We start from the raw sequence: 25,579 nt of genomic DNA, 5'->3' as shown, positions 1-25,579 counted from the left end.
GTTCCACACTCTAGTCACAGGGCTCTCTTTACCGACCTAGGAGACATCTTCCAACTGAAGATAGTGCCATTGTTAGAAATTGCTCATCTTTGATGTTCACACCACACGACCATGACCACGCAGTGAGGTTGGAACCCCATTTTTCAGATGGAGGCACAGGTTCTAACAAGGTTCTAACAAGCTAAGAGATTTGGCCACATTAACATAATATTACACAATTGACCATTTACTGTGATCACTCTTAGTATCTTGTTCCGGGCATATTGCTGAGCATTTTACCTGTGTTATCTCCTTTTATCTGGTCATCAATCACGTGAGATGGGTTTATCATCATTCTGTTTTACCACTGAGGGAGCTGAGGCAAGGAGAGGTTAAATGAGTTGTCCAGGGTCACATAGAAAGTGTCCGGGGTATCAGGAGCTTTGTCTCCTCCCCCCGCCTTGCTCCCTTAGAGCCTAGGCCTTCGGTGGGCACACAGCTAGCTGGTCCTGAGGCTGGTGTAGGAGACGTGCCCTTGAAATTGAGGAGGTATTGCTCACCCAGAATCTCCTGTCCCTTCATTCCAGGTTTGGCGAAGCTGTGAATGGCAATCTGGTGGTGGGCACACTGGCCTGGCCGTCCCCCTGGGTCATTGTCATTGGATCCTTCTTCTCCACCTGTGGGGCTGGGCTGCAGAGCCTCACGGGGGCCCCACGCCTGCTGCAGGCCATCTCCCGGGATGGCATAGTGCCCTTCCTGCAGGTCAGTCAGGGGCGGAGTGTGGGAAGAACAGCCCATCCACTACACCAGCCAGCCAAGCCACTGCCCAGAGAGGCCACCCAGGGAGCCAAGGCCCCCTGGGGCCCTTCCGTTCTGCACTCCCACTAAGAAGAATGGGTGCGCCTTATTTGGGATTTGGCCTATGGCAGTGTCATCTTTTTGGGGAGAGTTGTTTGCTCTTAGGGGAGGAACAAATGGCCCTCCTTTGGCTGAGTGACCAGGGAGGGAGGCAGCCAAAGGGCAAGAAGATGTAGCTCTCTCCATGGTGCTTAAAAAAAAAGATTCACAGAGCACACAGTCATGGCCACTTGCTGACCCTGTAGCTCTTCTCCATCTGTCCCACAGGTGCTTCTTTTCCCCTTAAGGGATGATTCGAACTTCATTGCACTGAGTTACCAATGCCAGAGTGGGAGAGACACAGCCAAAGCCTGACATCCCCTTGGGTACCCCTAAAGGGTGAGGAATACATGTCCTCTCCCTCCTTCCTCTGGTTAGGGGAGTCCTGCCTCTATTGCATTAGTCCCCAAGACTGGAAAAGAGACATGACAAGTCTCTGAGATCTCAGACCTCTATGGTGGCTGCTCTGTCCCCAGGTCTTTGGCCACGGCAAAGCAAACGGAGAGCCAACATGGGCCTTGCTGCTGACTGCCTGCATCTGTGAGATTGGAATCCTCATCGCGTCCCTTGATGAGGTCGCCCCCATCCTCTCTATGTGCGTGCTGGCCTCTTGCCCTCTCCATCAGCTCTGGGGGAGGGGGGACGTCTCTCTACCTGGATCCTCCAGTTATGACCCTGGATAGCCCACCCAGTTGTTTAACGGTCTGTCTTTTGTTATATGGAGATTCATTCATTCCCACATGCACCATGGTGTGTTTTAAGGGGATTTGGCCTCCAAATCCCTCCCTCAGCACCAGAATGTGATCTGACCACCTCCCCAATTTCTTCTCCTCTTTCCCACTTTCTTTCTTTATGCTTCTCTTTCTGTTTCTGCCTCCCTTTGCATCTCTGTCTCTCCTGGGGCTTTTCTGTGTTCTAGGTTCTTCCTGATGTGCTACATGTTTGTGAACCTGGCCTGTGCAGTGCAGACGCTGTTGAGGACGCCCAACTGGAGGCCACGCTTTCGATATTACCACTGGTGGGCGCCTTGTCCCCTTCCCTGGCTGCCGGAATCACCCTCTCGCCTCCACCCCAACCCTCGCCTCACCCTAGCCCATCCCCGAGGTCCGAGGATCCCAAACTAACATAGAGAGCCCATTTCTCCGGCCTTTGTAGCCCAACTAGCACGAGAAAGATTCTGGAGAGGGTCTCCTTCTAATTACACATAGTAATATAACAGGACCATCTGGGGTCTCAGCTGTGGTTCCACCCGTGCCCATCCTGCTCAACATCTTACAGACTAGAAGAGACATCAGTTTCCTTGGCTGTGAAATGGGGGTGACAACCGCACTGACCTCATGGGGCCCTTGTGAGTGTTACGGGGCTTGGTGCACAGAAGATGCTTGCTATGTGGAGCCCAAGGCTCTTCTGATCCTTTCACTTTATGGCCCTTCGGCCTCACAGTTGGCCTGTGGGGCAGACAGGGCAGGAAGGACCCTGCTTGCTCTACAGAAAGGAAACAGGCTCAAAGAGGGGAAGGGACTGGCCCCAAGTCACCCAGAAAGACTATGGCATACCAGGACTAGGACCTGGGCTGCCCCACTCCCATCTTAGTGCTCCTGCTCTGCCAGTCGCCTCTTCCTGGGGGCACACTCTTACTGGGAGATCCTGCCTCCGACTCCCTCCAGGGAACTCTGCCTTGGAAGGCCTCCGGCAGGGTGGTCTGGCAGAGTCAAAGGCACTGGAGCAAGGTAGTGTGTTTGACTCACAAGTTGTGTGGGGCCTGGGGTGGTGCACAGTCTGTGGTTGCTCATTGATCCAGAAGGTCCCAAATCCCCACGGGGCTGCTCATGGAGATGATGCTGCGAGTTCCCCCAGACCTGAGCCACCCTAGACCTCCAGTTCTTGTCCACGCCACACCCCATCTAACTCCTGCTGTCTGAGCCCCGGCACGAGTGACAGTCCTGCCAGGGCTCAGGGGCTGGGTCTTTTTCCCATTGTCCAGGACACTTTCCTTTCTGGGCATGAGCCTCTGCCTGGCACTCATGTTCATCTGCTCCTGGTATTATGCGCTGGTGGCCATGCTTATTGCTGGGCTCATCTACAAGTACATTGAGTACCGTGGGTAAGCGTTGGTGGGGGGGGGGGAGGGCTGGGAGAGGCTAAGGGATGGGAGGGAGTGGGGATAAAGTAAGAGTGGGGGAGGGGATGGGGGGATGGGGTGGGATTGGGCGAGAGAGGACAGGACCTGAGAGGGAGGAGCTGGCGCTCTGAGAAAAGGAGGTGGCAGAATGGTTGCCTATCCTCTGTCCTGGGGTGGCCTCTTGGGTGTGCGTGGGTCTTACTGACACCCCTGACTTTCTGCCCTGGTTGATCCCCTCGGACCCCCAGGGCCGAGAAGGAGTGGGGTGATGGGATCCGAGGCCTGTCCCTCAGTGCTGCACGCTACGCCCTCTTACGCCTGGAGGAAGGGCCCCCACATACCAAGAATTGGAGGTGAGTGGCCAGGCCTGCGTGGGAGGGCCCAAGGGAAAGACAGGAAGGGAGCAGGGTCTGGCTGTCCGCACCTGCTTTGGTCAGTGAGTGCTCTTGTCCGCGCCACGGGTCTGCCCTCACCTCCCCTTCTCAGCCCCGCCTAGTCTGACCTTTTCCTGCTGCAGGACCCGGGGCCAGGCCGAGCTGCTCTCTCTTCATCCCTCTGTTCATTCCGTCATGTGTTGAAAAAAATGTACGATCGCAGGATACACGCCAGGCCCCCTCTAGTCTGCAGGAACCAAGTGAGCTGGCAGTTCCACGGAGAAAGCACACGCAGAGACAGACGAATGTCACGTCTTGTGGCATTTGCTCTGGGAGAGGTGGCTTCATTCACTTAGAGAGTTATAGGGGCTCCTAGAAATCTCTAGATTCAGAGCAATTCCTCCACTTTACTTGTGTGGAAGTCAGGGGCCAGAAAAGGTCTCAGAGGTCACAGAAGGCAGAACTAGAAGCAGGAATTTTACCTCGCACTTCTCCACTGAGGGTGCTTTCTCGATGATGGTTCCGTAAGCCCGGCCTCACTCATCTCCCTCAGGTTGCTTGGCCAAGAGGAAGGCCTGAAGGCTGAGCTATGCCTAGGACATTGCTGGCTTGCGCTTGCTGGTGTCTACTCAACTGGGGCTTCCAGAGATCAGGGCTTTGTATTACTCGTCTGTGAATTCTTAAATGCTCGGCACAGGGTCTGACCCCGAGTGCTTAGAGAATGCTCCTAAACCGGTGGCCAGTGTGATGGATTGTGGGGGGGGGGGGCAAATGAAAAAGGAAATGAATGGATTAAATAGTTGGGTTGATGGCCAAGTGTATATGTGAATTGGAGGGTGACGGCTGACAGGTGAATGTGTGAATGGACGGGGGCATGTGGATGTCAGGTAATTAGGTGATTAATGCATGTGTAGGGAAATTAGTACGGATACGAGTGGGGGACTGACGGATGAGATGGCTGGGTGGGTGAGTGGGTGGATGGATAAGTGAGGTGGATGAGAGGCAAGTGAGTGAGTGGGTGGGTGGTGGGTGGCTGTGCGGGAGCTGGTGGGATGGGTTGATGTTTAAGCGGAAATGGGTGGGTGGGTGTTGAAGTGGACGCGTAGGGGGTGGGGGCATGGAGGATGGATGGCTCGTGAACTCACCGGCTGACAGCACGGGGGTGTGTGGGGTATGGTGGAGGTTGGGCGTGTGTGGTGTGGACCACCTTGCATCCTCTTCAGGCCACAGCTGCTGGTGCTGGTGCGTGTGGACCAAGACCAGAATGTGGTGCACCCCCAGCTGCTCTCGCTGACTTCCCAGCTCAAGGCAGGGAAGGGCCTGACCATTGTGGGCTCCGTCCTGGAGGGCACCTTTCTGGATAACCATCCCCAGGCCCAGCGGGCAGAGGAGGTGAGCTGAGGTCCTGGCGGGGATGGGGAACGGGAGGGCACTCAGGAAGACAGTCCTTGTCCCTTTACACTTTTCCCTCCTTCCCACCCTTGGGATCTCGAAGTGGGCTCTGGCTTTTCTTAGAACAGGAATCTAAGGGCTCAGAGAGTGACGTTCCTTAGAATCCAGCTCTCAGAACCGAAGACCGTCAGAGCCCAAAGGGCCCCTTTGATGCATAAGGAAATTGAACCCTAGAGAAGTCAGGGCACTTGTCTACGGACAGAAAACAGAGACTCAGATTAGGACGGCTTGATTGCTACTCCAGACTTCTCCCTGCCAAAGGATACACCTTTCAGGGTGTTTTCACACCTGTGATTCTCTCGATCCCCACACCGTGTGGAATTGGCAGTGTGAGTACCCACATGTCGTACAGGAGGAAACAGGCCCAGAGAGGGAAGGCAGCTTGCTGACAGCCACAGAGCTGGCTGGAAGCACAGTCAGGATTTGAACCTGGGGCCCTGGCTCTGGGTCATCTGCTCCTGTCCACATCCACGGTCCATGCTCTCAGAGCAGAGTCCAGAGCCAGGGCCGGCAGGGGCGGGCGGCTTGTGCAGGATGGGGCACTGACAGGAGTTTGAGACCTGGTGGGCAGCAGAGGAAGTGGGCTCTGTCTTCGACCCAGGCCCCTCTCTCCCCTCGGGCTGTGACTAGTTGTGGAGAAAGGAAAGCAAGAAGGCCAGAGGGAGGTAAGGCGAGATAGGGAGGGGCACCCCTAATGGCTTGTGACAGTTGGTGTTTCTGCCTCACTGGGCCGTTCACACCAATCTGTCAAGGCCCAGAGCTGGAGGCCTCCGCTGGTCAGCTTCCTTCAACATGCAGAGGCTGAGAATGTGCTGTGAACCAGGCGTGGGGAGATTGGGGGCGGGGTGTGAGACCAAATCCCAGCCCTCAAGGCGCTCCCATGCTAGTCGGAAGATGGAGCATACCCAGAGGGCTCTCAAGCCCACTTGAGTTCATATCCGAGTAATAGAATGTGTTGTGTGTTTACAATCTGTCAGGCGACATTCTACCTTACCCACATCATGTCTAGTAATTCTCCCGGTTCCTCAGTGAGGTAGCTGTCACGATTCCCATTTGACAGATGGGAAAACTGAGGCCCGTAGAGGTTAGGTGATTTGCCCGAGGTCCCACAGGCAGGAGGTGGCAGAGGTAGGAGTTGAGGCCCTCTCTGACATCAGGGTAGGGGTCCAGAGTGTGGGGGATGGAGTCAGAGCCCTGGAGTTTCACCCCTACAGTGACAGCCATTAGCTGGGTGGCCTTAAAAGCAAGTCTTAATTCCTCTGAGCCTGAATTTCCTCCTCTGTAAAGTGAGAGTAAGAAGAGCCTTACCCTCATAGTGCAGGCAGAATGTGCATTTAAACTGCTTATCATCCACGCTAACTTTTTAAAAGTCATTTGAAGCAAATCGTCTGGGCATGCAGGGGAGCTCCGTTCCATGCTGGTCTTGGTGGGGGGGTGGTCTCAGGCAGGGTGGAATGGACGGTGGGGGGAGGGGTCTCAGCGGAGCTGGAGGGCTTGCAGGGGGACTGCGAAGGATGGCGGGGCAGGGGCAAGCGCGGGGTCATGTCATGAAGAGCTTTGACGCATCAACAAGGGAATGGGAGCCACAGGACATGGGGACCCATGCACAGTTCGTGCGCCCCGGGCGGAGTGTCAGGAAGATCGGGATGACGCAGGGGACAGACAGGAGGAAGGGAGGCCACGAAGGGCTGAGCAGGGCCAGGGAGGCCTGAGGCTCATCCTTACCTGACACGCCCCCCTCACCGCCACCTTTCCCAGTCCATCCGGCGCCTGATGGAGGCAGAGAAAGTGAAGGGGTTCTGCCAGGTAGTGATTTCCTCCAACCTGCGTGACGGCGTGTCGCATCTGATTCAGTCTGGGGGCCTCGGGGGGCTGCAGCATAACACGGTCCTCGTCGGCTGGCCCCGAAACTGGCGGCAGAAGGAAGACCATCAGACATGGAGGAACTTCATTGGTAACACGGGGAGGGTGTGGGGCCGTGGGGTGGGGTGTGTGTGCTGTGGGTTCTTCTTCCTGGGCCCGGGTGCTATTTCCCAGATGTGACAGGTGTGGACTCTGCATCTGCAAGTGTGGGTGTTCAGAGCTGGCTGTGTGCCAGACGCTGCACTGGGTGCCGGGACTCAGGTGTGAAGGAGGTAGTCCTGGGCCCTGGAGAGCTGGCTCGGCCTGGGGAGGGCATCCGTGGAGACCCATGGAAAGAGCTGCAGCTGTGAAGTCAGAGAAGCCGGGGTCTGAATCTCGCTCGCCTCTGGCCCTTCCTAGCTGTGTGATGGTTCACAAGTGACTCACCCTCTCTGAGCACTGGATCTCTCGGTAGTAATGCAATAACGAACGATTACAGACCACGCTCTCTCCGTGGGCCAGACTCAGCCTCTCGTTCTCTCAGCAGTCCCGGGAGGGTTATTCCCTGTTATCGCCACTTTATTGGTGTGAAACCAAGGCACATAGAGACTGAGGAATTTGCTCCAGGTCACACAGCTGGTAAATCTAGAGGCTGCCCTGGCGACTACTCCAGGCTATTCTGGGCCCTTAATGGGGGGGTGGGTCATAGTTAGAAAGCAGTTGAGAGCATAAATGAGGCCACGTGCGGGAGAGTTCCTAATAGAAAGGGCACGTGGTGTTATTGCCATTGACAGGTGGGGAAACTGAGGCCCAGCGAGGCTGAGAGGCCTTTCCAAATCCAAACAACAATGAAGTGATGAGACCTACGTGGATGCTGGTTTTCTGACGACTCCGTCCAAGGCTGGGGTGGGGGCGAGGTGGGGCGTTGGGTGCCAGGAGCCTCTGCGGCTGCCAGTGGGTGCGGGAAAGGGACCGGGGTCACTGTGTTCCCATCTGGCCCTCTCCTTGGCCCTCCCCAGAGCTGGTCCGGGAAACCACAGCTGGTCACCTGGCCCTGCTGGTCACCAAGAACGTGTCCATGTTCCCCGGGAACCCTGAGCGCTTCTCGGAGGGCAGCATCGACGTCTGGTGGATCGTCCACGACGGCGGCATGCTCATGCTCTTGCCTTTCCTGCTGCGGCACCACAAGGTGAGGGCGGGCATGGCTCCGGGGCTCAAGCCTCCAGGTGAGCTCCTCCCTGAGAGCTCCTGGGAAAGGGGGGCTGACCACCCCCCTTTGTCTGGGAACTGATTGTGTCTCCTCCTGCGGTGTCCTTGCCTGTAAAGGAGAGCAGTGCTTGGCCCACGCAAGGGATGCTTTAATGGGGGACCCTTACTTAAGGGAGTTCTTGTAGGCAGGGACCCCTGAGATAGAGGATTTCGGGTCTGCGGATAGGCGTGGGAAGGTGGGCGGGAAGGGCGAGGGACAGGGTCCTCTCTAGGGTTGGGCTCTGGATCTCTCCTCACTGCGTCTGGGCTGGACCTTTCTGGGTCCCTCTCACCCCTGCAGGTCTGGCGGAAGTGCAAGATGCGTATCTTCACGGTGGCCCAGATGGACGACAACAGCATCCAGATGAAGAAGGACCTGACCACCTTTCTGTACCACTTACGAATCACCGCGGAAGTCGAGGTGGTGGAGATGGTGAGTGCCCAGGAACTGCCCGGAGGTTTTGGAGTCCTTCCTGGCTCTCTTTGCCCTTGGCCCCAGCACCGAATAGGGCAAGCCCCAAATCCTTCAGCTTACGACGATGGATCTCCTCCCCACCCTATCCACCTCTTAGCCTCTCACATAGTCCCCCAAGAGCCAGTCTGTCCCTCCATCCCTCCGTCTGTCCCTCCCTCCCTTTGTAGGAACAGCCGTGCCATTAGATGCGAGGCGCTGTCTCGTACACTTTACGTATATTCTCACGGCAACCAGTGAAACAGAACTATCGGCATTTTCATTTCACAGATTAGGAAGTCGAGGCACAGGAAGGTTAAGTAATTTGCCCAACAGTACAGCTAAGCGGCAGAGCCAGGATTCACGTCCCGGCAAGCGGGCTTCAGAGTCCATGCCCCTCGCGATTGCGGGCCAGAGCCTCTCCTCTGTCCTTTCTCCCGTTTATTTATCCCTCCGCCCGTCCCTCTGTGTTCATTAATGTGTTCATTCACTCAACCACCCATTCATCCACGTATGTATTCATTCATCACTGTTCCTTTATGAAACAATGTCTTCCCCTTCTCCATTCACCCAGGTAATTAATTAATCGACTCATTCATTAATTCACCCATTCATACGCCTGGCCCTGCGTCAGGCTGAGCAGGGAGCGAGCTGCATTGCCTTCAAGGAGCATTGCCCGAGGCTTCGTCCTTGTCTCCCACAGCTATTGGTTAAACTAGGTCATTAGATGGAGAAGCCCTAGGCTGGCGGAAGGAGAGGAGGCTGCCTCCCTTCCCTTGGCCTCGCCCCTGAACTCAAGCTTTCCTCCCTTGCCCCCGTCACTGCCCGCCCACAGCACGAGAGCGACATCTCAGCTTACACCTACGAGAAGACACTGGTGATGGAGCAGCGTTCCCAGATCCTCAAACAGATGCATTTAACCAAGAACGAGCGAGAGCGGGAGGTGAGCTCGCCCTGAGAGGGCTCTGAGCGCCTCAAGCTGCTGCCCAGTCTGGGTCAGCACGGCAGGGAGGGCCCAGGGCTCCCACTCCCGGGCCGCTGGCACCGCCTTCCCCCTGGAGTGAGCCCGCCTCGCTGCACCTACCAAGCCTGCCAGCCAGGATGCCAAGGGCTTTGGCCTGGGTGACAGACGCCCCCCCGCCCCCTGTATGTGACTTCTGGGGCCCAACGGAGAACAGCGGAAGCTAAATATATATGGATAATGATTCCTCAGGGGCACGGGCTGCGAGTGTGGGGGACGAGGGATCACGTGATAAACCCTGCCAGAGCGGGCACCAGATGGGCCATAGGGGATGCAGCTAACGGTGGGAGTTGGGGCTCACCTCCGAGGGTGTGGTTGCAGAGTTCTCAGGGGCGATGACAATGAGTCTCCCGTGGGGTGTGGGTGTCAGCCTGCCCAGGTGTAGGCCCTGTGGGACCACTCCTCCCGGGCAGCTGGGAGGGCAGCCGCACCTCAGGGGGTGGAGGCCTCGGGGGAAATGAGCGATGGTACTCTGGAACCAGGGACAGAAGAGCTCTCGGGGGCAGGTGACAGGGTGCCTGGGGAGTGGGGGGGCAGATCCTGTAGGTGAGGGTGACAGACCACGGTTGAGGTGGTCTCCCAGGTGTGAGTAATGTATTTCTCAGATTGGGGTTAATGGGTTAATTCCCTCAGGGGAATGGGTGGTGGGTGCCGCTGGGAGCTGGGAAGGATGAACACTCCAGGGCACTGACCACTCAGAACTGGCCGTGGGCTCTAAGCTAAGATAGAGCCCTGTGGGGGCGGGGGCAAGTGTTAACCCTTTGGTTGCTGGAGGGTGTTCTGCCAATGCGTTGGAGCAGCCCGGTGAGCAGGGCTGTAGCTGTTTGACAAGGACACACCGCAGTATTCCAACAACTGGTACCGCTTCCAACATGCGCGTCTGTGGCTGGGCAGCAGCTCTGGCCGTAGCTCTTTGCAGGGCTCGGGTGCTGAGTGAGAGCAGAGCTGGTCCTAACCCGTGTCACTCTCTAGATCCAGAGTATCACAGATGAGTCTCGGGGCTCCATCCGGAGAAAGAATCCAGCCAACACTCGGCTCCGCCTCAACGTCCCAGAAGAGACAGCCGGTGACAGCGAGGAGAAGCCAGAGGAGGAGGTGCGCGGCAGGGGTGGTCTGGCCCCATCCGGGGCAGAAGCTTTGGCCTCTACAGGAGTCACATGCTGCCCCCTCATTCATCTCCCAGGTGCAGCTGATCCATGACCAGAGCGCTCCCAGCTGCCCCAGCAGTTCTCCATCCCCAGGGGAGGAACCCGAAGGGGAGGGCGAGGCAGACCCAGAGAAGGTGCATCTCACCTGGACCAAGGACAAGTCGGCAGCAGAGAAGAATAAGGGCCCCAGTCCCGTCTCCTCTGAAGGCATCAAGGACTTCTTCAGCATGAAGCCGTAGGGGCCTGGGGCCTTGGGGGCTGGGGGCTGGGGGCTGGGGGAACCTACAGGGTCTTTACTCCCCATGGCAGAGCAAAGGAGCAGAGGAGGTCCTGGTCGGAAGACCCAACCCAAACCTTGTCTGGGTTTCCCCATCTGAGAACTGGGGGGTTGTGCTGCTTAGTGAGGATCAGTACTCCCAGGCGGAGCCAGTGAAAAAGTGAAGGGGGTGTGTGTTGGGGGGTGGGGGCAGTACCTACTGCGGGGTGGGTGGGGGTGGGCGTCCCTGGGGAAGGGGAAGGGGTGATGATGGCCCAAGTCCTCAGTCTCTCCTTCTTCTGACCTTTCTCTTGTTCTTCTCTTTGCTTCTCCTGTGTTTCCTGAAGGGAGTGGGAGAATTTGTAAGTGCTTCAAGACTTTTTTATTCTCTCTTCTGGGTTGCCAGGGTCCCTGCTCTCCTGACTCTTATCATGAACCCTCAGTTCGTGGTCCTGGCCTTTGGGGTCTCTGAATAGCCCCGTCTGGAGAGGCCTGGGGTTGACCTGGTGCCAGCGGCCCAGTGCCCCCGAGGCTGGGAGGGCCGTGGGTCCAGCTTTCCCAGTTCCAGCTCACGGGCTCTCCTCGCCTCTGTCCCCCACCCCCCACCCCAGGAACCAGTCCAACGTGCGGCGCATGCACACCGCCGTGCGGCTGAACGAGGTCATCGTGAAGAAATCCCGGGAGGCCAAGCTGGTTTTGCTCAACATGCCGGGACCTCCACGCAACCGCAACGGTGACGAAAATTGTATCCTGGACCTAACGTGGGGGGTGGGGGGTGCGGGGCGGGGGCTCGAGGCGGACGTCAGGGAGCCGGGGTCCTAGCCCTGGGATGGAAGAGCTGAGCCCGGTCCTGCTTCATTACCTGGGACCCGGACGGTTCCAGGGCCCAGGGGTCCCTGGCGCCGATCGCAACCCCCATTCCACCCGGGAGCGGGGTGTGGATGGGCAAGAGACGGTCTTTCTCCTTGACGCGCGCTCAGACATGGAGTTCCTCGAGGTCCTCACCGAGCACCTGGACCGGGTGATGCTGGTCCGCGGCGGTGGCCGCGAGGTCATCACCATCTACTCCTGAGAGCCAGGACCTGCCACCCGGGCCCGAGCGCGCCCGGCCGGCGGCCCCGGAGCTCTCGCCGCGCCCCCCGCCGCTGTCACCGTTTACATACAGACCCTGTGCCCGCGCCCTGGCCCCTTTCCCCGCTGCCTGAAGCCCGGAGGCCACGCCGCTCGGGGCTGACTCGGAGAGGACCGCCCCAAGCGGAGGCCGGAGCCCGGGCGCCCCGTCGGCGCGTTGCTCCGCGGGCCCGACCTAGCCCCGCGGGAGGAGACGCTGCAATAAGGCCGGGGAGGCGCGGTGAGCGGGGGGCGCGGGGCCGTGAGGAGTCCCGGCGGGCCTCGCGGCCCGGTCCTCTCCCCGGCCCTGCCCGGTCCTCGGCGCCGCGGCGCGGGCCCGGCTCCCGGCGTCCCGAGGGCGCGCGGTGGGGAGGCCGCGCTCGGCCGGATCCGCCGCCCCCCCGCGCGGGGCCGCGCCTATACATAGTGTACAGGAGACATCGCGTGTATTTTTAACGTCCCCATATTTCTGTGACTAGAAGCGCAACGGACTTCTCTGCTCGCCACTGTCGAGCTCTCCCGCTGGGGCGCCCGGGGGAGGCGGCGGCCTCGGGGAGGCTGGGTTTTCCCGGACGTCCGAGAGTTTGGGAGCAGAAGTGCTTTCGGCTTAGGCGAGGGTCGCGGCCCTGGCCCCTCGGCACCCTCGCCCCGCTCTCGCCTCCTCGCCCTTCCCGCGCGCCCCTGGCTTCCGACCCTTTCCACGAGCTCTTTTCGGAGATGGGGTGAGACCAGTGTCCGGCTTTTCCTGGATCCACCTCCCAGCGGCTGCGGGGAAGCGCGTGGCCTCCTCTAGGCTCCAGGCTCCAGGGCAGGGGAGGGGCTCCTCGGGGATGGGGAGAGACCGAGGAAGCCCCGCCCCCGTGCCTTCGCTGGGGCAGCAGGCGTCTCTCCTCGTCGGCTTGTCGCCTGCTCCCCCTTTTCCATGGCTCCTCGCCAAAGACTGAAGCTGGGGAGCTGGACGGCGTCCCCTCCCCGGAGTTGCGTCCCTGGGACAGGCGAGGGAGGAAGGGGGGCGATTTGGGTTTAGGGGCCAGACCCACCGGGGAGGCTCCAGCGCTGCCCCTGATGTACCCTCTCCTGTCCCCATCCGGCAGCTCCGGCCTCGAGGACCCAGTCGCCCTCTCCGCGTCCCGGGGCCCGGCCTCGCTGCCCAGCAGCGGCCTCTAGTTGCGTCTCCCAGACACCTGGGCCTGGGGGAGGGCTGGGGTTGCCATGTGCTTTGTTCTTAGCGCCTCTCTGCCCTCCTCCAATTAGGACCCAAAGCCTTTGGCTTCTCCAACTCCAATCTTTGGCGCTTTTGCTCCAAGCAGCCCGGTCAGAGGCGCCCTCTATCCCTAGAGAAGGCGCATTGGGCGGGTTCCCTTCCCCCAGGGCACGTTACTAAGGGGGATAGGCACTGCATGCTCGTTCCAGCGCCCTCTGGGTTCAGTACCTCCAGCCCCAGGGCCCTGACATTTGCACCTAGTTAGACACCCTGCCCACCTCCCAGACAGAGCTGGGGCTACTGGGTACTCCTGACCTCACCACCTCCTTCCCTTTGAGCCCAAGGCAGAGAGCTGGAGCTGTTGCCATCTATAGACTGGGTCAGGTGTGGCTGGAGGTAGGTCTGGACGTCTGCCTGTTAGGCCAAGCCCTCTGAGATTTGGTGAGGGGGCCAGATAGACTCTTCAGAAAGTTGGAAGTATTAAGACACCAGCCCCAGCCCCCACCTGACCCCCTGCATCTTCCTAAACACCACCCTCTGAGAACCACAGCTGGGCCTAGGCTTCTGGGTGTTCTGAACATCCTAGGCTAAGTGGTGGACTGGGCAGAAGAGGAAGGGGTCTGTATCAACACCAATTAGGGAACCAAAGTTGCACTATCTGGGCCCAGAATGTCTGGTTGGCAAGAGCAAAGTTTCCGTTGAGGAAGACAAACATCCCACAACAAAACCCAACTTTTCTGTGCTACATGTGCAATATTTGTTATGAATGTTATCACAAGTCATTCATCAAATTATCTTTATAATCATTGTAGCTAGATGTTTCATGTCCATTCAAGTGACTTTTATTCTGAGTGCAATATTTCAATAGCCTTGTAGTGATAACTAGTGTTGCTTTTGTTTTAGACGATCTATGTGCAGGGCAATGCAATGAAGTTGAAAACCCTTGTAAATAGGAGAGGTTGCAAACCAAATCAAGATTATTTATTACTATTATTAGGCCTGCCTTTAATTTTCAGTGTGTTTCAGTATTCCGCATTCTGCCTCAGTATTGATCTTGTGTTCTTTGTGCCAATACGGAAAGGAGCGCGTTGGTTCTTTCCTTTATTGTTGAATGCTCCCATTTAATGCTTTACAGCTTTTACTGTATTTTTTAGACTCCCGTCTGCACAAAATGCAATAAAAATAATTTTATTATACCCTTCACAGCCTGAGGCGTGCTGTTTGGACACCCAAGGGGGAAGAGTGAGTAGGTGGGAAGGGGGGCACTCAAGGTGGCTCTTTGGGAGCCCAGCATCATCAAACCCTGTCACTGGCAGAAGGGGCCTGGTCTGTGTTCTGATGGCTGTGGGGCCCTGTCCTGGAGAGCACTGTCAACATCCCTTGAAGGCAAGCACGAGGCAGGTCAGGCTCAGTGCTATCCTCAGGCTATGGAGGCCTAGTGCCAGTCACTTCACCACACCTGCCCCAGGGTCTCTTGGTGGGGCTACTGAATGCCCTTCTGGGCTCTCACAGCCTCTAGGACTCTATGGTTCCGCCAACTCCTCACATATAATGGACAGAACAGAGGGTGGCCACTGAACGGAATCAAAACAGGAGGGTGCCCTGCTCCACTGGCCAGCAAGGGCCTCCTCAGGGGCCTGTTTTCCTTTCCTAGAGTTGAGGACAAGCCTGCTGCCACACCAACACGGATGCTTAACACATCATCATTAGCCAATAGGCTGTAGCTCTGGAATGTTATTAAAGTTTCTAAGTAGGTGGGATGCACGAGGACAGCCCAGGCTTAGGAGGTTTTCAGGCCTGATCACAGGAGGACGACGAGAGGGGCAGACCTCACGCCAGACCCAAAGCAGCCAGGGCTCTATCGGGGACCTTCACCTTCTGACCTTGGGAGGGAATGCCCCTGCAGACAGAACACCCCAAAAAGACGACACAGGTTTTACTTTTTCATTTTAATTAAAAAGTAATCATCTCATCTTATTAACAACACAGAATTCCAAAGAGGAAAAAAAACACTCTATAACACAAACATGTCAGAACATAAAACGTTGCCACCTGGGGACCTTGAATTTTTGAAATCATTTGTTTACTCAGCCACTGGCAGGGACTCAGCTGAAGTCACTGCTCTCCCTCATCCTGCCAGGGGCCCCTTGAAGCTGTGATCCACAGGGCTCTAATGAGCACCATCCCTAGGGAGAGGGCAGCTTGCTTGGGCTCCAGTTAGAGCAGCAGCCAGAAGTCCTCCCTCCTAATAGTTTCACTCTGGCTCAAAAGTTAGGAACAGCCACCTGTATTAAGGACATGTCCAGCTACCAAAAGTCTGACATCAAAATGGTCCCTACTTCCTGCTGCTCAGAAAACAGAACAAGAATCCAGATGAAAATAAGAACCTGATTTCTGAGCCAAAAGCTCAAAACAATCACTGGGGGGAGAAAAAAAGGGTGTTCCCTGCCAGAGTCTAGAGCTGCCTTCTCAGAACCTCCATGAAACTAGCACTGGAGAGGGAGAGGCTGACAGAAATGTTAAGGGGGGTGAGAGTGGTCAGGGTCCAGATTCACAGTTCTTGTTGAACTGCTGGTGATGGGAGTTGTTCAGCTCACTGGAGAGCCTCCAATGAAGTGAAGGAAAAAAAAAAAAAAAAGAAAACTCTAAACCCACAACCCTGGATGATGTAGAAAAGCGCCTGCTTCTGTGGCTGCCACGGACACTTCTCAGCAACTCCAGGGCAGCTGGTCAGTGAGTCCTCAAGCAGACCCCACACACATGGGATGGGGACACAAGGACAGTGCTGTGCTGGCCCAGCCCAGGCTGGTCCTCTGCAACCTTAGGCAGGAGCTGCAGACAGGAGCTTGAGATCTGGTCGGCCTGCGCAAAGCTGTTAAACCCTGGCAGATTCAAAATAAACAAAGGCGGTGGCGAATGACATGAAAGCGCCATTCCGATCTCAGCCAATCGGGCTCGGCTTCCTCCTGCCACCTCCCCCCCGCTGCAACCTTCGAATCAGTGGACAGAGAGACCAGAGAAACCCATGACATATAAACTGAGCCCAGACACCTATACTGCCCAAGTAACCCCAGAGATATTTATTTTCTACAAAACAAAAAACAAAAACAACAAAAAAAGATACACCCCCAAATGCAGTATCAACTCTGACTCTGGAAGGAATAAGCAACACAGCCTCGGGCAGAAGTGAGAGCAGGTGGTAGAAACATTCGATGTAGACCTGGAGAGGCGCAGGAAACATCCTCCGAATAACTCTATTTGAACGCAGTAGGTGGGAGGCCAGGGGATGAAGGGTCTGGGGGTAGTGGAGAGACTGAGCCTCAGTAATGCCTCTGGTAAGATCCCATCGGGGCCGGGGGTCGCCCCACCTGTGCTGTGGTTTGGCTAACCAGGTGGGAGAGAGCAGGGCCACTCTGGATCAGGGTGTCCAGAGCCTTCTGTACACTTGGATTGTCAAAGTTGATACCTGTGGAAGACACGGGCCTCTGGCTAGCCATGTTGCTGGCAGGTGCCAGGCGACTGGAAGGTTGGCCAAAGAGCCCTTGGGAAGGAGCCCCAGGCCTGGGGCCCATGTTCCGAGCAGATCCTGCCTGTCCCAAAATGTTTGGAGGCTGATTGCCAGAGGCCTGTGATCTTTGCTGAGGCTGGCTGTTCACTCCTGTGGAAAAATTCTGGTTCTGGGTGTTTCCGGCAACGACTGAGGGGGATGCAGAGCCGCTATTGGCCACAACCGTGCCACTATTGAAGAGGCTGAGGATTTTGGCCTGAAGCTCCTGCTGGGAGGTGGGGGGTACAGCTGGACTGGGTGTAGCAGAGGGGAGCACTTGGCCGCTCTGGAGCGGTTGGGAGCTTGGCTGTGTCTTCAGCGAGGGACCCGAGGTCGCCCCGAGTGGTTGGCGGGAAATCGGGCCTAAAAGACAGAAGGAGGAGGTATCCAGTTGAAAGTACCCTCCCTGGGCAGGCGGCTTAGCAGCCAGGGAAGAACAATAATCACTGATCACATCAATCACGTAACACACAGACTATAACATCACTTTCCCCAAGGGGCTACTTCATGGTATGTGCTGTCTCCAGGAAACAGCTCAGGTGCCCCAGAGGACTTAAGGACAAAAGGGCATCCCACTCAGTTACCAGGTGGCCAGCAATCCTAGCCCACCGGTTACCACATTCACTACAGGGACTGAAATTCAGTACCCAAACCTTAAGTTATCATTACATCAGTAAGGACAGCCCATAGGAGAACCCAGGGCATGGGCTCACTCCCCTTACCCTCCCCAAAGAGTGGGGCCTGCCACCCTCCCAACAGAGCCTGGGGGTTAGAGAAATGCAGAGTCAGAACTTCACCTCGGCCCTGCCACGTAGCTCACCAGGCAGAGAGTCGGTGCTGCTCCTCATAAGGCGCTCCTTCCGCTCTCGCAGGTAGTTGATGATCTTGTCGGTCTCCTCCGCAGTGAGGTACCGATTATCTGCCAGCAGGTTGAGGAGGCTTTGGATGGCCGGAGGGTGCCCCCCGCGCATTCCTTCCTCGGGACCCCCGCGCTCCCTTTCTTGCAGAATGGCCTCATCGGCCATCTTGGCTGCCTGTCTGGCAATCTCCTCACGTTCCTTCTCCCGACACTCGTTCTTGTAGCGCTCATAATTTCTGGCCACCAGCACCATGGCGTCTGCCTGGGGCATGTTGCGATGCTCTGTAGGAGACAACGGCAGGAGTTATTTTCTCCCCTAATACACCTGAGTGTCTACCTGCTGGAGTCTACCAGGCCTTTCCTAACCTCAAACCAGCAAGAAAACCACTTTGGTGACAAAGTCTTGGGATGGGGAGCAGGGGAAAGGAAATGAAGGCTGGGAAGAAAAGTGAATAGATTTCTTTGGTGGGGAACACACACCTTCCGCAGAGCTGGTTCTTCGGGGGAATTCCTAGATCACACAGACTGGTAGCAAAAATCAAAGAAACACGACAGTCTCCTACAGATTCAAAAAGACCACATAGGGAATAAGCACGGGAGACCGGCTGTGGGGGGCCCAAAAAAGGGCTTCTGTAAAGCCTGGCTCTCCCCTGTGATGCTCCGGATGGAGCCGGCCTACGGTTTTTGAATTCATCAGTTCAAAGGTCATGGATTAAGATCAAATGTAACCCTGAACAACCTCCTCTCCTCACCCGCAGGCAATGTGAATTACAGGGTGGTGAGAAGCCTCAGAACTTTACATAAATGTCCTCCCGCATCTTGAGAACTAGTCCTCAGAGAGACAAACGACAGAGTGACCTGGCGGAGAGCCTTACGTACTTCACGGTTACGCGTATAACCTGTCAGGCAAAGAGATTCTGTGTGTGGTGGGAAAAGGGAAAAGTCCCCACTGGAGGAGCAATGACAAGGACATCAGTTGGCTGAGTCCCAACATTCTCAGTGCGAAGTACTAAATAAAAGCGACTTCAGGGAAGGGCTTCGAGGACTTCTGCGGCCTCCTCCCTGCTCTCCTGCCCCTTCTACTTCTCCAGCACACTCGCAGGTAGCATCCTCATCACCTGTTCCGTCCTCTGCCCCTTACTGCGAGGCCTGGTGAAAGCAAGGAAGGGTTCTGCTGCACTCAGAGCAGCCCGCACCAGAGACGCAGCGGTGCCTGCTCTCACGGACGAGAGCTGACGGCGCGCCGCTCTTCTGAAGTGACTTCATGTTGGTGGCTTGAAACAGGACACAGTGGGAGCATTTACATCATGGAGATCAGCAAATACTGTACATCACACTGCCTCCTGCCCGCTCCCCAGAACTAGCTGTTAAACATTTGCTGGGATCCCACTGTCTCTACCTATGGTCTAAATATGTCTTCTCTATAGCAGGCCCAGAACTGTATCCACGGAAAACTGTATCCACTGAGAGAGTATCAGACGAGAATGTGGCCGTGCAGGTCTCCTCGAGTGGACTTATAAAAGGGCCCTTCCATATTTGAGCTGACCTACCAGTCACGTGGCCAAAACCCGCTTCTTGTGCGTGAGACATGAAAGAATCAATGACTAGTGACTACCTCTGGAAATCCAACCCACTGTGGCTTCCGTACCTTGAGGGGTTCCAAACATGATGTTGACTGTGCAGGAGCGGTGAATCTGGTGTTGCTGGGTGATGACGATCGCAAAAGGAGACCCACCCCTGCTAACATCCTCCAAGGCTTGGGACAGTGACACCTCTGTGTTGAGGAAGATCAAGTCCACTACCATGCCCAGGTCTCGTACCTTCCGGCCCACAGATTCAGCATAATCTCTGCAGAAACAAACAGGATCCAGGTGAGGCCTGCCTGAGCACCCCCGGTGTGTAGCTGCTGCACCTGTCAGCAGTGTGTGCTCCGAAGGGGAGTTCAAATCTTAGTGTATCCAGTGCCTCCCCAGAACCCTCTTCAAGAATCTAGACCAATTCCTTCCCTTACACTAGTTCAGAACAGTTGTGAACTAGCTCAGAATGGTCACACACAAGTTGCCATTAGTGCAGTACTTAGTACGCAGGTGCTTCTCTGGGTCCCTGTAGTCCAGTGGTCCTTCCTTAAACACCATCCTGCTGCCCAAGACTTGAGGCAGGTGTCTGTCTTTGGGGCGGCTACATAATATAATGGGGAAAAAATGGGCTTTAATGTTACAAAGATAAATCTGAATCCCAGCCTTAACTGACTTATAGAGTTGTTAAGATTTAAGCAAATCCCTTAACCTCTCACAAACTTGTTTCTTTACCAATTAAACAGGAACAATATGGCTGGGTTCATGTCACTCCCCTGACTTTCCTTCCAATCTAAATTAGATCCTTGATGTATTTCTTCTCCTAGGGCTCATCGCCCAATACATCCATTTTTTGTCATCTGCCTGACTAGGTCGTAAAGCTCGACAACAGGAAGGGGCCCTGTGTGTATACAGACCCAGTAGCGAGCCTCACCATGTATTTAAGAGAGGAGCTGAATGAATATACATGTAATACGACGAGTGTGAAGATTAAAAATAATTTAAGTAAAGCGCCTAGCAAGGGGTGGTAGCGTAGGTACTCGGAAAATGACAGCTATTACCATGTGTCGAGGAGAAGAAAAAAAAGCTATCTACAGTCAAAGCAGCATCTACCTCTAAACAAAGGCAGCCCAGAGCCTGGGAACTCTGCCTGCTGCTTGGTGTCTCAACACCTATTTCCCTAGTCTCTGCCTTGAAATTAGCTCTTTAACCCCAAACTGCTAGAAAACACATGAAGTTATTTACTAACCACCTGGGGAAAGGGAACATAGCTAGTGCCAAAGCCTGCAAGCTGCTATGCTCCCTTCTGCCTCTCTGCTCAGTCTCTTCAGGAAAGAATGTGAAAAAGAGGCGCGTGAAAAGGTACCATGAACTCTGGATTGGCCAGAATGGTCTCTTAAGAGTTCTGCAAGATCACGGACCTTCACAAAGGTTTGGCTAACAAATGCAGAGACATGCACCTCTCAAAGCACTTGGGATTCAGGGTTTTTCCATGAAGGGGGCATCTGCTGCTTTGCATGACCAACATATATTCCCTCCCTCTCCAATTTCCTTTTGGGAATGCACCCTTCTACTGAGTCCACATGATTCCACAGACCTAATTCTACCTTCAGCTCTAGGAATGGGCACATAATCTAGCCCTGGTCAATCAAAGTATCCCAGCGCTGCTAGCTCACGGATGGGAGAGTAAGCTAGGTCAGTCCAGTGAGAAATAGTTCCAGGCTTTTAGGTGGAAGCACTGGGAAAGAGGCTTCTGCTACAAAGATAAATGTCTAGGGTCAGCACCCTTCTGCGTTTTCAAGTAGAAAGCATGTCTGAGAATGAAGGCAACACAGAGACTAAGTTCTGATGACATGGTTTGACCCTGGATGCGGCCATACCCAAAAGTCCCCGTCAAGCGAACTAAAAATTTCCCTTTGGGGCCCAAGACCGTTTGCAATGGCTTTTTTGTCAAGCTACAACTGACAGACCAAACTCTGGCTAAACAGAGGAGAGCAATGCTGGAATATACAGCCCAAATCCAGTGGTTACAGCTGTCAAAGGAAGTCTTAATTTCTCTTCTGACGTTTCTCCTTACTCAGGAGAAAGAACCAAAGGATTCTTACTTAGTCTGCTTGTTGACCACAATCACAGAACAATCAACAGGCCTCTCGGCATCGAAACGTCTCTGGATTTCCTCAAAATATTGACGATAAAGTTCTTCTCTACGCCTTTCCTCACGTTTCAAACGCTCTGTAAGACACCAACAAGGCAAACTGAAATATGAACTGTGACTTTCTATAAAAATAAGTCACAAGGCTTACTGTGAATCCCAAACTACTTGTAGGACAAGGTCGTAACATAAACACACTCTGGTCTACCTCCTAAAAATAGCCAGTGTAATTGTTCCTTACTATTATAAATTCACTGAAATGGAATTGCTCGATTAGAGGGCATGGTCATTTTTAATGTGCCATCTGATACACACTACACCAAGGCTGTTACTCTAGAGAGGCTGTTACTAACTTATCCCCTCAGAGGGGTAGATCACCCAAGTGCTATTTCTTCACATCTTAGTCAACACTGGGAATTGCCACTTCTGAAAATTCCTGCCAACTTAACAGGTAAAAGATGGTATTCTGTTATTATTTTGATTTGCATTTTGGGGACAATTATTTAAGACCCTTATTGACAGGTATTTGTAATTTTTTCTGTAAAAAAAAAATCATGCAGTAAAGTTTTATTACAAATTAAAAGAGCTTTTTAATTCAACTATGAAATAATTAAAAAATCTTTAAAGATGTATTATGAAACAGGAGGCTTTGAAAAAACATGTTTGGGGGCACCTGGGTGGCTCAGTGGGTTAAGCCTCTGCCTTCAGCTCAGGTCATGATCTCAGGGTCCTGGGATGGAGCCCCACATCGGGCTCTCTGCTCAGCGGGGAGCCTGCTTCCCCCTCTCTCTGCCTGCTATTCTGCTTACTTGTGATCTCCCTCTGTCAAATAAATAAATAAATAAATAAATCTTTAAAAAAAGAAAAAGAAAAACCATGTTTGTCCTTACCTAAAAAAGAGATGCTGTTAGATAAAAATCATAAATAAAAAACCCCACATGATGCACAGGCAGTGCAACAGTTGTAGTTATTTTGCTAACTGGCAAAAAGCAAACTCTTAACCCTCTTTAGCTCTAATCTTTTGTTCATTTCTTCCTGCTGGAATCCCATATTCATTTCTTCTTGTTACATGACTAAACCGGATGGCGGCACTGATCTGCATTTTATAAATTATTTTCAGCTGTACGTTCCCTACATATTAGCAGGATATTTGCATTTCTCCTTTCTGTGGACTGCTTCGCCAAGACATCAGTCCCTTTCCAGTCAGTTATTCGTTTCCTTTTCCATTTGTTCAGTGTCTCACCAGTAACAGAAATAAACTGCTGCTTTACCTTTTGCACGAGACTGACTTTCTGGGCCTGGAGGGCCACGTCCATCAAAGCTATCTCTGTAGCGGTCAAAGTAAGCGTCGTCCTTCCTCCTGCAATAGTCGTCCATTCGCAGGTATCGGTCATAAGAGCTCTCTCTCCTGAAAAGCGGAACAAATTTGCACAAAGTTAAAACTCACCTATGCTGCAAAACTCAGATAGAGAGAATTCTTCAACACCCACTCCTCTGTGAGGAAGAGGCATAGTAAGGTAGCACTCTGGGATTAGACAAATGAGGTCTGTGTCTGAGACTCACTGCTCATGAGCTCTGTGGCTGTGACTGTGTTAACCTGCTTTGCAAATGCCTGGGAGGATGTACAGAAACTCTCAGAATAGTCCCTGGCTTAAAGTAAATGCAAAATAATTGGTAATAACTACTGATATTAATTTTATAATACATACAGACATGTATTTCATGTAAATACACAGATAAATTTCTCATCACCTTGAGCAGAACACTCAGAACAGAAACTCTGTACGCACTAAGCAGAAACTCTTCACTTCCCATCCCTGTAACCACTAATCTATTTTCTGTCTCCATGAATTTGCTCTCTCTGGGTATTTCATGTCGGTGGGATCATACAGTATTTGTTCTTTTGTGTCGTCTGGATTACATCCTTTAGCATTATGTTTTCAAAGTCCATCCTTGTTGTAGCAGATGTCAGAATCACCTTCCATTTTATGGCTGGAATACAAGTCCACTGTATGGATAGATTACTTTTTTTATTCATTCATCTTTTGCTAGACCCGCCTTTCAGCTACCATGGAGAGTGTTGTTATGTATACTTACATACAAGGATCTGTTTTGAGTCCCTCTTTTCAGTTCCAGGAGTGGAACTGATGGGTCCGAGTAATTCTGCTGTATTTAATGTTCTGAGGAACCTCCTGCCAACTGTTCTCTGCAGCAGCCACCCTATTTTACATGCCCACCAACAATGCACAAGGGTTCTCTCTCTCCCCACCTTGCCAATACTTGCTACTTTCTTTTGTTGTTTGCCTCGATAAATGATTCAGTGATTACAGCCAGCCTAGTAGGTATGAAGGGGTGGCCCATTGTGGCTTTGATCTCCATTTCCCTTCTGACGAATGATGCTGAGTGTTTTTTCCTGGACCTACTGGCCACGCGTACATTTTCCCTGTGTTTCTGCACTGCCAAAATAATTTGCGATCCATTTTTTTTTCCCCATTTGCACAATGCTGCCTTTCACAGGTCACATGGAGAGATTCAGATTCATTCACTAAGCATAATTCATCAAACATTCACATATTCAGCAAATATTTATTGAGTAGCACATCTGCCACTTGCTAGACACTGGAAATACAAGGCTGATAAAGTCACTGCCCTTAAAAAGCTTTCAATTTGTTCAACAGAACACCCACAGAAAAGACTGTTACCAAAAAACCCAACAAAAATCCAAGCAGATGGCTGCATATGTACCTGTACATGGGCTCTCGGGAGTCTCTCATATCTCTGTATCTGTCGTACATGGGGTCCCGGTGATCTCGAAAATCCCTAGAGTCTCTTAGATCACGAAAGTCTCTAAGGTCTCTCATGTCCCGAGCATCACGCATACTTCGGCTGTCTCTGTGATCCCGAATGTCTCTGGTATCTCTGTGGTCCCGCAAGTCTCGGGGGTCTCGCATGGCTCTGCTATCACGGGCATCCCGGCCATTTCTGCCATCCCTGGACTCTCTCCTTGGACTTCCTCGGATTGGGGATCTATCACGTCTTGTATCTCGACCATCTCCAAAGCCATATGGATCTCTGTGGGAGGTAGCAAGGAGGAGCTAAGACAAAGAAATTGAAGGTAGCCAACCCTTCAGCTCTTTATTGGAGGAAGTCCCCACCCTCTCCAAGCATTTTTCTCTAAAACACAGCAGCCAAACAGTGAGAACATGACTAAAATTTTAAAGACAGCCACCCATCTGGTTAGCAAATAAAGACTAGTAGGTTCCAGGATCCCAAAAGATTAGGACATCAAAAGAAGAATGTAGACCCAAAGCCAAAGGTTTCGACTGGGGTCACATAGTTGTCCCAGAGTAGTTCGGTATTCCTTATGCATGCCACGCTATCATCTAAATCTCCACAGGTTTTCAGAGTTCAAGCATCTTTCCCCCAGAACCTGTTTTCTCCCACTAGACATGTTTGAAAGATTTAAGGGGGAAAAGTTGGGGAGGGACATAGTAAGGAGCAAGACTCATGAAGAAAAAAAAGAGCAAATGCACAATTTCATATATAGTAACAGTGATCAAAGTAGTTGTTCCTCAAGTACAGAAAATCTCACTTAGAATATCTAGTAGGGTAGTCAAATTAAGGGAAAAAAGAAAAAGTACAATGTGACACACAGTAAAGTATAAGAACACTCAGCTTCTCTATCTTCTCAACAGTTACTGAGTAGTGGTCTCTCTCAATCTGAGTTTAATGCAGAACCTGGTTCCTTTTTTTTTTTTTGTCTTTGAACAGTGTCTGAGGTCACAGATATGTTTGTGCTTCATGAGACATTCTACCCCACTGGAAACTAAACCTCAACATATCTAAAATTGAACTTCTTATTCAACCCACTTCTTAGTCCCATTCCCGACTTTTTCACTTTTGCTGGAAATTATCTCCCTGGTTACCAAGGTTTAAGTTCTTAAAAGTTAACGTTGGTTCTTCCTTTCCTTTCTCCAGTAAGTCACTTGAATCCTGTTCACTTTTCTTTTTCATTCCTACTGGATTCACAAGTTTACAAAACAAAACAAAAAATCCAACCCAAACCAAAAACTAATCTTCCAGATTTCAATTCATTCAACACATAAACATCGGATTAACTATCAGATTTCTACCTGTTACTACTAATCACAGCTTGACAATCACACTTTTAGGTACCCCTCCCTAACAAATCCGGACCCTTCCCAACTATTACTGCTCCCCCCATTTCCTGATTCAATCTCATCTGTTCTGTTCTTAGGACTAAACTAGAATGATCCTATCTGCTTCAGGATTTCTGTTCACATGGTTTTTCAACTTGGAATATTTTTCCTGCACTAATGCCA

General features: G+C 53.1%; 2 protein-coding genes across 6 annotated transcripts in view; one reads left to right on the top strand and one right to left on the bottom strand.

Annotated features, from left to right (window-relative positions):
* SLC12A5 (solute carrier family 12 member 5) overlaps positions 1–12,759 on the top strand; it is a 36,069-nt gene extending 23,310 nt beyond the window's left edge. For both annotated transcript variants that reach the window (XM_059133391.1, XM_059133392.1), the window contains exons 12-26: positions 567–741; positions 1,353–1,471; positions 1,796–1,894; positions 2,861–2,980; positions 3,247–3,351; positions 4,596–4,764; positions 6,583–6,778; positions 7,686–7,855; positions 8,216–8,347; positions 9,201–9,308; positions 10,359–10,481; positions 10,570–10,769; positions 11,138–11,152; positions 11,402–11,535; positions 11,771–12,759. In XM_059133391.1, the coding sequence (XP_058989374.1) occupies positions 567–741; positions 1,353–1,471; positions 1,796–1,894; positions 2,861–2,980; positions 3,247–3,351; positions 4,596–4,764; positions 6,583–6,778; positions 7,686–7,855; positions 8,216–8,347; positions 9,201–9,308; positions 10,359–10,481; positions 10,570–10,769; positions 11,138–11,152; positions 11,402–11,535; positions 11,771–11,862 (1,957 nt within the window). In that variant the 3' untranslated portion in view covers positions 11,863–12,759. The remainder of the gene's footprint in view (positions 1–566; positions 742–1,352; positions 1,472–1,795; positions 1,895–2,860; positions 2,981–3,246; positions 3,352–4,595; positions 4,765–6,582; positions 6,779–7,685; positions 7,856–8,215; positions 8,348–9,200; positions 9,309–10,358; positions 10,482–10,569; positions 10,770–11,137; positions 11,153–11,401; positions 11,536–11,770) is intronic.
* Positions 12,760–16,158: 3,399 nt separating this feature from the next.
* Positions 16,159–25,579, bottom strand: part of NCOA5 (nuclear receptor coactivator 5) — a 29,163-nt gene continuing 19,742 nt past the window's right edge. For 2 of the 4 annotated variants that reach the window (XM_059132969.1, XM_059132970.1), the window contains 6 exons: positions 23,982–24,308; positions 22,508–22,644; positions 21,190–21,316; positions 19,159–19,358; positions 17,472–17,792; positions 16,159–17,014 (listed from right to left, as the gene is read on the bottom strand). In XM_059132969.1, coding sequence (XP_058988952.1) covers positions 16,425–17,014; positions 17,472–17,792; positions 19,159–19,358; positions 21,190–21,316; positions 22,508–22,644; positions 23,982–24,308 — 1,702 coding nt within the window. In that variant the 3' untranslated portion in view covers positions 16,159–16,424. Of the gene's footprint in view, positions 17,015–17,448; positions 17,793–19,158; positions 19,359–21,189; positions 21,317–22,507; positions 22,645–23,981; positions 24,309–25,579 lie in introns of those variants that run through there. The other 2 variants (XM_059132972.1, XM_059132971.1) reach the window with 2 other exon arrangements.

The sequence above is a fragment of the Mustela lutreola genome, chromosome 9 (genome assembly GCF_030435805.1).
Source record: "Mustela lutreola isolate mMusLut2 chromosome 9, mMusLut2.pri, whole genome shotgun sequence".
Classification (NCBI taxonomy): Eukaryota; Metazoa; Chordata; class Mammalia; order Carnivora; family Mustelidae; genus Mustela; species Mustela lutreola.
This window is presented reverse-complemented; position numbering and strand designations above follow the sequence as displayed.